We start from the raw sequence: 13,723 nt of genomic DNA, 5'->3' as shown, positions 1-13,723 counted from the left end.
TTACTGGCATCAATCTTCAGATGATGGCAACGGGAGTACTACGATGATCATTTCTTCATCCATATTTGAAAGCAATTTCTTCATCGTCCGTTATCAGTTCCTCTAAATTGATGGACATTCCACTGTCTCTACGCCTAGACGATAAGATTTGGAGAACTTACTTGTCACAGGTGTTAGCACTGATAGTTTTCTCAATTGCATCGCCTAAAGTTTAGATTAGATTAAGTTGCAATTTGCTCTTTCTCCTGTTGTTGCTGAAATGGCTCCATAATTGCTGTTGACCCGGCCCTTAATCTCTGACAACTTCTTAAAAGTGCGTAAAGACGCTGTTTCCTTCAGAGGGGATTTCATAAACAAAGGCAATTCGAATATGAAAAATAGAAAATACAGGATGGAATTAATACAGTAGGGGTTTTCTCAGCAATTACCAAAATAAAAAATAGTTCTCAAAGAAGCAGTATTATGACCAACATTAGTATGGGCCAACTGAAGTAGCTTACACAGGAGCACATATCATTCCTAATATTAATATTATTTATCATTGTCTGCCACACACTGCCAAGAATGCAAAAACACAGCAAGTCAGGAAATTAACTGTAGTTCATTGAGGATATTAAGAATAATAAAGGTAGTGCATTTACTGAACAATAGGGCGTACATCAGTGTGAGAACCAAGGCACAAAATGAGTGTGGCCAACTGAATATCAAACATCACTGAAGTAAAAGCTATGGAAAATAAAAACATTTTATAATTTAAAAGTGGTTATATTTGGAGCGCCTATAAGGGCATCAGATTTTTTTTTTGCCTCAGTAAGAGATTTCCTTAGCAACAAAGCTTTTGTTAGACGCCATGTCTATTGCATTTCTTTTCTGTGGTTCCACAGTAGACAAGCCCCCGGGTTTACATTTCAGCAGACAGAGCTCCATCATACACGGCACACGACCGTTACCCAGTGAGAACTACATGCTGCATTGTAAGATGCCTGCATTGAAACAAGAAAGCATGCAAGGCTGCGACACAGCAATCACCTTTACCCGCCTACCAACGAGCATGTCGCGTGAGACTGCAAGCACGATTTAACTACTGTTGAACTGGAGCAAATAAGCACTTTGCCGCATTTTCCAATTCCTCGCCAGGTTTTCATCAGAAAATGCAGGCAAGCTGGGTAGCGCTTCACATTCCAACTGCAGATGGCTGGCACAGCAGAACTGCATTTGTGTATTTATTGGACATGCTTGATGTGACATTAGTGAGAATTCCTACTGTCCCGCTGGTGTCCTTTCCATCACAGTACAGTTCTTGTTCGGATTTGGCCCGCCTTCTTGATTTGATGAGCTACGGTAAACAGCAACAGTGGGTCCCCACAAGCGGACTGATCTCAGCCTTAACACAGTGGCAGGTTTCAGATGGATCAGTGGATCCGCAGAAGCACCTTTGGTGAGGTTTTGTCTCGCACTACCCAACGACTGACACCAAAGATCCAACTATTTCTGACAGCCTGTCTGAAATGGAAAAAGAAAAGGTTAATATCAAGCAGCTCCCGAGTGTCTTCTCTCTGTGTGGGAAGTATTGCTCTACACATTCTCACCTCAGAACATGTATTTATTTATTTATTTATTTATTTATTTAGGAGCTGTCAGCTGTTTACAATATAACTTTTCTCAGCATAAATGTTTAGGCAGACTTCATAATCATATTCAATGTGTTGCATTTCATTTCTGTTTTGCATATCCAGAATTGTGCAGTTGTACAATGTGAATCTTTGTTCAAAACACAGACCCTGTAGTTGCACAGAGACTGTAGTGCATTTGTTGCCTGGCACAGTACGTAATAGCTGTCCTCAAGGTCTTGTAGGTGGTCATTTTCCGACTCCAGAACTGCTGTAGGCTGGATATTTTGGGTAGCGAACAGCTCTCAGCCCAGCAGTGTCACTGACGTGTGTAAACGCTGCTGCTATGCCTGACCAGCAGGGTGGCAGACAGGTTGTGTGGAGCTACAGAAAGGCGGATTACCCGGGACCTTCTAATAATACTGGTCCAAGCCTCTGTCTGAGGCTGCTGGTGATGGTATGCAGAATATATGGAAACTGTGGCTGATTCTTAGTAATATTATGCAGTGTTTTGGTAGAAGGATATACGTCCATTTGTTTTTACTGCATCCTATTACTAGTTGTAGCTTGAAAAATATGTAAATTAAATAAAAAAGACATGAGATGTGGACAATATACACATGTCATGTCTGTGGACATTACATGAATACATGACCTACACCATCCAGTTTACCGCACTGGAGTAACCTCTGAATGGCATAAGCATGTTGTAGCTGAGCTTTACATTTATTCAACCAGATGGCAGATGGTGGAACATTCCGCCATGTTGGGGTGGTGCGTGTGAACAGTCTAGAGTGGTCCACTTGCATTGCAGGGGAGGAGGGACCAGGCTCATTTGGCTAAGTGGACGCATGCATGAATATTCCCCATTTTCTGCCATTCCATTGCATTGTCTGAAATGTGAAAATAAGAATAATAGCGACGACAAGCCAGGAATACAGAAACAATTGCTCACATAGCATGGAAAATCTTTTTGCTGATTTTGGAAAGGAAAGGTTACTTATCTACACCCTCCGAGCACCAACCACTAGCTGCTGCCCTCATTAGGGACTGTTATGCACATCAGAGGGAAATTATACAACAACGACCAACTGGAGTCTGTCTCTGCGCCTGTCATGATCTGACACAGATGGAACATTATTCCAACGGCTTCTCCGGCAAGCGAGAGTGTACCGTCATCGAAACGGGTCTCGCTAAAATGTCCCAAATCTAACAAGCATGTGTGCTTTTTTTTTTACATAGTGGTGGTACGAACACATGTTTGTATGTATTAATTAAAGATGTGCAGAATGAAACATGTTACTGTGGAGGGGAAATAACGGTTTCATGTCAATTTAATGCAGCGAGCGAAAGTAGGTGACCTGATTTTTATGTAAATTGAGGGAGTCTACCCCTGACACTTGCAAAAATGGGGACACCATGTTTAATGGCATACCACAGTCGGGTTGAAAATATGGTCGTGCAGGTGCGTGTGTCAATTTAACCCTTGTAATATTGTGGAATGCCTCATCGCGTTTACTAATTGCTGCACAAAGTCCCGAACGACCCGTAAAGGGGGGACACATCCGCTTCCTGCTTGCGTCTCATTAGCTTGTGACCCTTGTTCACAGGAAACTACGGCGAGAGCGGAATGGAGGCCTTCAAAGACATGGCGGCCAAAGAGGGCATCTGCATCGCCCACTCCGACAAGATCTACAGCAACGCCGGGGAGCAGAGCTTCGACCGTCTGCTGGAGAAGCTGCGCAGCCATCTGCCGAAGGCGCGCGTGGTGGCCTGCTTCTGCGAAGGCATGACCGTCCGAGGTATCCTCATGGCCATGAGACGGCGACACCTGGTGGGGGAGTTTCTGTTGGTTGGCAGGTAATGCGGAAACCTGTTTGTGCCGGTTTTGTGCGTTGATTCCTGTTGTTTGCCATGCGGACGCGCAGATATCCCGATGTCCGCCAGCACTGTGCAGCCTCTACTATTCCGGCATTGGGAACACGGCTCCTGGGAATTGATTCCTGTCGGGGGGCAAGAGCTGCCGCTGACACTGAGTGATTAGGTCTCACTCACAAATCTTGCTACGTCCCAGAGGCATTCCGGGATTCTGGTCTGGTCCCATTGAACAGGGACGCTCTTCATCTCCTCCCTCTGATTCATGCACAGGGACAAAAGGGTATAAAGGGCACAACACCTTTGTTTGTTGCCTACAGTTCTCTAGTTAGCATAATGCACCAAGGTACATAGAGTTCTTCAGCGGCTCGGCTAAACACTCTGCTAAAGTCGTCCATGAGACTGTCAGGCCAAGACGCGTGATTCATCACTCCAGAGAACGCCTTCCCCAGCTTTAGAAACAAATGTGGTAGAGCTTTACATCTCAACTGTCCATGGTGATGTAAGCCTTGTGTTTTCCTCAATTGTTCCTGAAGAACACTGATGTCGCTTTCAGGGTCAGCAGGGTGCAATTTTTCAATCAATTAATCAATCAATCAATTTTTATGTGTACAGCACTTTTTTATAGTGTACATTGGCTTAAAAGTGCCTCACATTAGAAAAGAAACCTTGAGAGGAAGCAAGACCCATTCTGCACTGGGGCCTGCAGCATCGTGCAGGACTCCTCACACCCCTCACATAGACATTTCACACTCCTGCCCTCCCGAAGACGTTACTGCAGCATCAGAGCCAGATCTGCCAGGTTAACAGTTTTTACCCCCAGGCTGTCCAGCTCCTCAATATGTTGCCTCCAGGATCCACATCCACATCACCTCAACCACATCTGAAGCCCTAAACCATCTACAGATGATTTCTCTCCCTCCCAAACTGCACGTTACAAACTGAACATCAGTTCTGCACTTTTTAATTGAAGTATTACACAATCTCTTACTACCTCACACCATGCTGCTATGTCATGGTCAACGTATAATTTCATACCACTACCACTACCATTATTGTCATAGCGTATCATATACCACATACACACATTGCTGCTACTTGTCTGCCCATTTTGTCTTGACCTGCACTATTTTATGGGTCAGCGCACAATGTCCCTTGTCATGTTTTTGTGTTGTGTGTCATTCTGTTTGCACACCGTGAATCTCCGATGCTTCGCAATCTCGTCTCTCTGTGTACTCTCTGTATGACAATGAAGTGCACTTTGACTTTGATTTGACTTTTGACAGTCATTGTCAGTGTGAACTATATACTGCCGGGATAGTGTGATAATTGCAGAGACCAGTTTTGCGTTATGTTGCAGACATCCACCAAGGTAGTATATAAGAGAGGTCAGAGTTCCAGAGGGCCACCATTCCAACGTTTTTCACACGTGACCACCTGCAGTTCACTATTTCACCTTGAGCGCATGTCCTACAAGGACATCTGCAGGCTTGCAGATCCCATCATCCTTGTTTTTACGAAGTGGCTATGTTCATGCATTTTCATTTTGAAACATTCTGTATTGTGCTTGTGTGTTTAGTTCATTGCACTGTTAATGAAAAAAGTAAAGTACAAATTTAGTATTTTCTCTGAGTTTTATCTCTAATTGGGTTAGGAAAATGAGCCTTTTTTTTGTCCTTAAGCCACCTGTTATTTTGTGTATCTCCTTTAATCGGGTCATTAAACATACTCTATAAATAGGTTTTTCAGAGTAATGTTATAATTACCTCCAGGGCTGTTGGAACTCTCAGAGCCTGATAACAAACACGCATCACCGTTTGAGAGTGCACAAGCCATAAAATAGCTTGACCCATATCCACTGTGCCTTAAATTAAGAACCATTTTTGCAGTTTTTTTCTGAATAAGCAATTTTTAAAAAAAATTTCTTCCAAAACAGATAATTAGATTTATTTTCTAAGACACGTGGTCAAAGTCCTATCACAATTTTGGGTCAAAGTGTCCTTCACTAACAATGGAAGCTGTTCATGTGCTATAACTTCTGAGCAGAAGATGATTCACCCCATCAACTGTCATCTTTCTCAAATGCAGGAGAATAGTTTCTCTCTCTTTCACACACATACACACACACGCACACACACACACACACACACACACACACACACACACACACACATTTCATTGTGATAACCTACAGACATAAACATTTTTACAATGTATTGTCAATGTGTAGCTGTCTCTATGTTATTTATAACTTTAGCCACATACTTTTTTATGGGTTTGCGTTTTTCACCATTGTATGTATGTGTGTGTGTGTGTGTGGATACGTGTGTATTCTACACACATTTATCATAGTCTGCTTTTCTTTCAACAGATTCAGTATGCTGAACCTCCTCTCGTAGAAGAGCATGCTGCGTATCTGTACATCAGTGATCACCATCATCATCATTCTCATCCTCCATCACACACATGGTACTCAGTCCAACCTGTACATTTGTCACTCCTGCACATACAACGTCTTCAAGTTCAACCTGTAGTTAATCTCTCTGAGTAGGAACAGGCTAATGGTTTTACTAACTGCTGCGCAGCTGAATAAAGCTCCATTTAGCAGGAAGACGATGGCAGGTCTGCGCGAAAGATGTTTCAAGAGTCTGCCCTTGGGCTCTCATCCTCATCAGCCATTACTCACATGCTATTCATAGTGTCACTGAAAGAGACTGGCTGTCCTTCATTTTTAAGTTTCGTTTGCATTTCTAAAGCTTTTTCTTGACAATTACCTATTAAAAATGTTACTTTAATATAAACCTTAAATTGAAATTTGTGCTACAAACAAGATAATACATGATCTTCATAAATAACAAAAAGGAACATTATTTTTGCTTTGTAGAAGTGTTCCTGCAGTGGGTTTAGAAATAAACACTAATTTTAAAAAAATATATGAAATATTCTTATTAAGTAGTATGTGTTAGGGGTAGTATTGTACTTCATAGTATTTCACTGTTAATGAAGTATCTCTATAGTTAGATAAAAACATTTTTTTAGCAATATTTAAAATTTATCTCAAAATGCACATTCAGGTTTTCCCATGCGAAAGGGAAGTGAAAGTGTTTAGTTGTCAGATGTCTCACACCTCAGCACAGCACCCAGTGCACACAATGAAATGTGGTCTCTGAATTTAACCCAGGGAGCAGTGTGAAGCCATGAAAGCCTTGCTGGAGGGTATATCAGTGCCACCCTGGCAGTTCGTGATTCAAACCCACAACTGAATGATTGCAGGTCTGATTTCTTAACTACTAGGCCACCCCTGCCCCATGCTGTGAAATGCATAGACTTCCATGGAGTATTGGCCTGGTTTAGTGCCAGAGATCCTGGTAAAAATGTTTTTAGCATCTTTATGATCTGTTTTATGATCTGCTAAAATGTTTTCTATATGGGTGCAATAATTAGACAATAATCTTGCAGTGTATTGTTTTGTTTCAGTATTCCACCGACATCTAACCATTGAAACAGCCAGAGGAAATGTTTCTCATTTCAACAAGAAATTAATTTTGCTCAATCCTTTCTTTGGGTTATGACTCCAATAATTTACATAACTATGGATATATACAGGGGCAGATTGGGGAGATTTTCTTTATTTATGCACTGACTGAATATTTAACGGGTGTCTATTTCAGAAAATGGTGTCACAGTCTCCATGCTGCAGCTCAGAGCAGAGGATAGGCAGCTGGTGTTCTGATGGCACCAGGGCCTTTGATGTGGCGTGAGATCCTGCCAAGGAGTCTCCTGTGTGATTAAGGGTCTCTTTGGGTCTGCTGATCCCTTTTTAGTTCAGGTCTGGGGTCCGCAGAGGCAGGCAGGTTCAGAGGGGAGGGGCTTTTTTCCCAATGTGAATGAGGAATGCAGAGGTGCAAGTGCTCAAACTTCATTATGTTAAACAGCAATCAACAACAGGGCTAAGGGCTAATGCAAAAGTTAAATGTTGGTGGGTAAACAGAACCGACAAGCCCAAAACACAAAGGGGCAACCTGCATATGGGTGAAGACGTCAGTTATCAGTTTTCACAACATGCTAATATCACTCCTTTTTTCTTTACTAAGCTACATAAAAGACATTGTGCATGAGGCTTGTTCATTAGTGCAAGGTCAGAGGTGTCCTCTGGATTTACTGTAATAAATAGGTAAAATAAGAAAAGATTATTTGCTAGATATCTATGTTTTGAAGGGGGGAAACTAATTACCGTTTTGTTGCTGTGTAATTCTGAAAAAAATGATATTGTTTTTAATGGGAGGAGCTCAGGGTAATTATAGCTGACAGTCCTCACAGATCCTGCTATCTCAATCAGGATGATTTATGTGAAGGTGAAGTCACATGTGAAAAAGTACTGCAAATAGGACTGCCAGATATTTGATTGTTTACACCAACATCATCAAAATCACTGATTTCCTCAATACATGTTCATAACAAGCAATTTCTGCCAAAATATTAAATAATATCAGGCAACATTGAGCACAAGAGCTTATCTTCCTCTGTACCTCATAAATAAAACTTCAAAAAAATGTATTGAAATACTTACATCTTAGACCTTGTCTGAAATGTGCCATAGTATTGATAGATCTTTTTAAAAAGTTATATTGTCAATCCTGCCTTCTACTGCCCAGGTTAGTTTACTTTATTTACTCAGCTTATAATATCTTCTTATACTGGGTGCTGATCTATTACAATCATTTCAAAACAATTATTTCTGCTTTACGTTTGTCACGTCTGTGAGCTAAAGTGATGTGATTGTCACTTGTGATACACAGCAGCACAGCACACACAGTGGAATGTATCCTCTGCATTTAACCCAACACCCTGAGTGAGCAGCAGGCAACCATGGCACGTGGGGACGGTGCTTTGCTCAGTGGCACCTTGGCGGATCGGGATTCGAACCGACAACCTTCTGATTACAGGGCCGCTTCCTTAACCGCTGCGCCACCACTGCCGATGGGGGAATGAAGTGCAGAGGTGGAACATACTGGGAAACAATGATTTATTAAGACAAAAAAACAAACCGTCACAAGGGCCAAAAACAAGGAAAAAGGAGAACAAAAACAAACCCACAGGCATGTGCCGATTGCCACAACTGAAAACAACTAAAACAGCAGTTGCACGGTCCACATAAAAAATGTTGCAGACTCGATGGGCTGCTCAACAAGTTCTTGATAACAGCCCTGCTGTCATGCAGATTGGTGCCATGTGCGTCCCCAGCTGCACCCAGTCATGACAGAGCCCCCCCTCCATGGGCTATGTCCTCGGAGCCCAAGCAGCACCATAGGTGGGGGAGGTGCTGTGGATGGTGGAAACCACAGGGCTCCTGCCCTGCTGTGTCCTCCCACTGGAGGACCCGGACCTTCTGGATGGCTCCCAGATGTCATCCTGCATGGTGGCCTCGGTCCCTCCATCCTGCACACAAAAGTCAGGGCCGAACCTTCCGGGTATGTGCGGGCTGACACTTTTGCGTCCCTCCCTGCCCACTCCCGGTTGGTGCCTTCTGCTGGCAGTGTGACCAGCTCCCCTACCTACATTGCACAGGGACCCTCCGCCAACAGTTTACTGCACCCCAGGGTGGTGCCTTCTGGGCACGTGCAGCCCCTCCCGATGCACATCCCTGGTGCCAGTGTGGGGGCTTCGCCGGACCATCCTCTCAGCCCCTTCTGTGTCCGTTGGGACAAGCAGACCCTCTTCCTGCATGTCACAGCTGGATCCTCATGCCATCCAGGGGGCTCTGTGGCACTCCGCCCCTCTGGAGGCGGACCCAGGCCCATGCCTGGAAACAACTAACACAGCAGTTGCACGGTCCATGTAAAAAATGTTGCAGACTCGATGGACTGCTTAACAAGTTCTTTATAACAGCCCTGCTGTCATGCAGATTGGTGCCAGGTGTGCCCCCAGCTGCACCCAATCGTGACAGAGCCACCCTCCACGGGCGATGTCCTCAGAGCACCATCAGTGGAGGAGGTGGTGTGGATGGCGGCAACCACAGGGCTCCTGCCCTGCTGTGTCCTCCCACTGGAGGACCCGGACCTTCTGGATGGCGCCCTGTTTACCGGCTACCGGAGGACCCAGCACCGTCGCTTATCCCACCCACCCTCCCCCCCTCAGGAGGAGCCCCCAACCTGTACCGCACCCCTCTGGCTTTTGGTTCGTCCACTTTGCCCTGGACCGGCGCAGTCAGGTCAGGAACCTCCTTCCTGGGGTTCTGCTCCGCTGCCTGGTCGCCATCTGGTGGACAAAAAGAGGCGAAGTGGGGGTGACATACGGACACAACAACACTGGTTCCCTCTCTGGGCTCTCCGGGACCTCCTCATGAGGCGCAACCAGAATCACAGGAGATGTGATCCTCTGGCCACCCACCAGCGATGCATCCCACACTGTGGGGTCTTCCTGCACTGGATCGTGGAACAAAATCAAACCCGCAGGCGTGTGGCAATTGCCAGAACTGAAAACAACTAACACAACAGTTGCATGGTCCACATAAAATGTCGCAGCCTTGATGGGCCGCTCAACAAGTTCTTTGTAACCACCCTGCTCTCATGCAGATGCGTCCCCAGCTGCACCCAATTGTGACAAAGTTGCAGTTTAAATATGTTTTATTTGAGCTTTCTGTTCTTATGATTTAAAAAAATAGATATTTTGTGTATTTGGGAGATATATATATATATATTTTAGTGGTGGGCCGTTATCTGCGTTAACGTGTGACTCTTATCGGGCGGGCGTTAACGTGCTGCGTTAACGTGAGACTCTTATCGGCGATAAAAAAATATCGCCGTTAATCTATTCACAAAGTTGGGTTGGGAGCTGGGACTATAGTGCAAGCTATTGTGCCGGAGTTAAATGACTACACTAGATTTATAAGTATATTTCTTCTTTCTTGTGTCTTTTATTTTCTTATTTTCTAAAGACTTTTATTTTGTTTTTGAGACCCGGTTTAGTTCTCAGATGGCGTGAGTTGTGAGAGGTGCGTGGGGTTTGTGTGCAAAAAGTTATTTCTTTCATTTTAATTTATGCACATATTAGGAATATTTTGCATGTGTGTTATTTTGTAAATATTTTTTTTTATGTTCTTTTAATACTGTATATTGTAGAGAGAGGTGCAGAAAGACGCGATGTGTGACGCAATGTTCTGACGCGACCTTGCTTTTTGTACAGAATACACTTTGCACAGAAAATCTCTTGGGTGTCAGCTCATCATTTGTGGTTCACGAAACAAAATCAAAAAGTTACACAACGCAGAAGAAGAACCGCTACACTATGATGACTTTTCACCGGATGTATACCTGGCCGATTTGCACTGTAGGGGGCAAGAACGAGTCTTCGAACTGTGAAATTACCACATCAAACGTGACGTGGTAACATGGATGCAGCTATTTAACTGAATAAACAGTTGGTAAACACAAGTACATCTTATTGAACATAATTTATTTTCATCACCAATTATCATAGTAGAACAGCTTTCTCAAGCAGTTTGTGATGCATTTTGGAAACAGGAGATGAGCCCCTGGTCTAATGCGCCACCTGGATTGAGAAACCCGTTCTCAAAGACTTAATTTTAGTCATTATTTGGGTAGCACACATATTCTGAAGGCCTTTGGCAGAATTCAAATGAGCCATTTTAATCTAGATTAATCTAAAATATAGATTAATCTAGATTAATTCCAAGATTACAGTGATTTTAATCTAGAATAAGAAAATTAATCTATGCCCACCTACACACACACACACACACACACTTATATACTATTCAAAAATGAAAGTATCTATACATACATAGTACATTAAGTACTAATCACAAACCTATTTCTTTATCAGGTTGCACTTAACAGTACATGTTACATAACTAGGTGAAAGGATATGTGGTCCAGACAATATTATATAAATGTTAATTAAATGCATGATGACTCAAAGTGCAGATGCAAGCATTTGTCAGTCCGGGCTTTGAGCCGAAACAGCAAGTAACTCAAAAGGAACAGACAGTGGTCCCAGAGGAAAAGACATTGAAGACCCTGCAAGACAAAAAACAGTGGGGTTGTATTTATGCTCAAGAAAACACAGGGGAAGAATGCTGAACAACCAAAAAAACACGTGGTGCCCCTGCTGGCTGTACAGTATTTGACAAAAGAGCTTATCATGGCTATTTAATACAGCCATGTCATTTTTCTAATTCACAATTTTACCTTGTGCTGATATCTTTTCTTTTGCACCCATTCTTATGTTATTCTACATAGTAAGAATGCCTGGTAACACCTTGGAATGAAATGTCTGAAAGAAGTGGCCACAGTTTGGCAGTGCAAGCAGCATGATGGTCATCCGCTTAAACCTTTGTAAATTTACATACTTCGGCTCAAAATTAGGGAATGTGATAATGTGTGATTGATCATTTTTGCTCATAAGTTGTTTGGAAAACCATTAAAATATTGTATTTTAAGTGTGTCATTTCAAGGCTTTGAGGAGGAGTACATGCACATAACAGAAGGTGTAGTGCATGTAGTTCATACCCCTCCTCACCTAATCATTACACCATTGTGTTACTATTGCAAGGCAGTTCTATTTCGTTTCTTTGAAAAATGATCCCAGCCATTAAATTCGCTTAAGGTTCCAGAATAGTTACTGACATTAATATTAATTTGCATGTCTCATCTCACCATGTATACCAGAAGTGGAAGAAGAAAATGACACAGGTTTCTATTTTTACAATGAATGATTGGAGCACTGATGAGCCCTAAAAGATCTCGGCTATTTGTCAGAGTATCAGGAGGGGCTATGGCAGCAGAAGGAGGATGGGGTTTGCAGGACCGCCGTTATGGGTTTTGTTTTGTTTGATTGTCCGTGTCCTGTTAGGTCATCAGCTCCGGGTTTTGACACATTAGGACCCAAGGCCTTTTATTCTATCAAGCAGTGTTTACTTAGCTCTTTGGCTGTATGAAGGCATTGACTACAGTGAAACGCAAACAACTTGCCTTGGCTAATTATAGGTTCTGTCCTGTTGGAGCAACTGGGGACACAATAGGTGTGGGCTTTTTAGTTGTAACTAGCCTGCTACCATGTGCTTTTTGGAAAGTGTAAATTTGGTTGAAGTTATGACCGGTTAGTCATAGCCACATCCCAACCAAAACCGAAGTTCATCAGATTACCTGCTTTGATTCTTTTGGTGGGGGGGGCCAGACCGGATGCAAAGGTCTATTGACTGGACATAAATTCATGAAAAAGTTACTTGGCAGCGAGATGGATTTCTTTTTCAGTGCTCTGGAACAGTAGGTATTTGTGAAGGAGGGTGACCTTTAGAGGTCACTGTGTGGGTTTTTCAGCGCTCACCAGCTCAAGCGGTGGAATGATTCAAGCTGCTGCTAACGTGGCCCCCTTTGCTTTTGATTCCCATTGCTTTTGCCTCCAAGGACGAGTTACGAAACGCTCTCCTTCTCTACTATGGGAATATAAATGATACAAAGGCCTCCCACGCTGTGGGTTGTGTAATGCTATCTCGGCAAGGTTAGCATGGGTTCGAAGCTGAACTGATCCAGGAAAGAAAACAGTAAAGTAAGAAAATGAGTGTTTGTGTGTGTTGCACATCATCATAGCCTTGTGTCACTGCTGTCGTTTTGGAATTACATTAACAGCGTCCACACACACCAATCTTTTCACGCACAAGTAATGAAGCATGGAGTTACATTGTGTTTCCAGTGGCTGCAAGTTCTATTTGGCACTGAGAAAATAAATGAAACTCTAAATGTTTTTAGCATTGTTTGCAGGATCACAGTATTCTGGGTAAAGGGAATCGATGTCTGGCCTTTTCATCTGGACTGGCTTCTATTGTATGCCTGATCATGTTTTGTAAAAGGTTCTGGGTCCTGGCAGACCCAAGCAGAAATCATTACACTGTATGTCCTTACTGAATATTGTAACATGCCAAATTCTCTGTGTAGAATCTGACTGAACCCCAATCAAGGTCAAGGTAGAGGTAACCCCATACATGCGATCACATATTACTTTCATTTCCTAATGCCATCTCAGGAGAGCATACCCTTTTGCCAATATGAACAACTGAATCAATATATCATTGGCTTAGTTGCTGGTTTTACGATGACAGAGCAACACAAAGACAAACAGAGTTTCTGGGAAACCAGATGAATATAATGAATAAAACAAGAACAATACAGCTGCAGATAACCAGCTGAAGTGATCCAAAGAACACAGAATCTGGAAAA

The 13,723-nt window shown here is 43.0% G+C and overlaps 1 protein-coding gene across 3 annotated transcripts in view; it reads left to right on the top strand.

The window, feature by feature from the left end:
• grm5a (glutamate receptor, metabotropic 5a) overlaps positions 1-13,723 on the top strand; it is a 33,802-nt gene that overhangs the window by 5,405 nt on the left and 14,674 nt on the right. For all 3 annotated transcript variants that reach the window (XR_003750080.1, XM_028982783.1, XM_028982784.1), the window contains one exon: positions 3,221-3,470. Coding sequence is in view for 2 of the 3 variants with exons in the window: in XM_028982783.1 (XP_028838616.1) it covers positions 3,221-3,470 (250 nt within the window). In the remaining variant the exon portion in view is untranslated. The remainder of the gene's footprint in view (positions 1-3,220; positions 3,471-13,723) is intronic.

The sequence above is a fragment of the Denticeps clupeoides genome, chromosome 6 (assembly GCF_900700375.1).
Source record: "Denticeps clupeoides chromosome 6, fDenClu1.1, whole genome shotgun sequence".
NCBI lineage: Eukaryota > Metazoa > Chordata > Actinopteri > Clupeiformes > Denticipitidae > Denticeps > Denticeps clupeoides.
The sequence above is the reverse complement of the archived record's forward strand: the minus strand, read 5'-3'. Positions and strand labels throughout refer to the sequence as shown.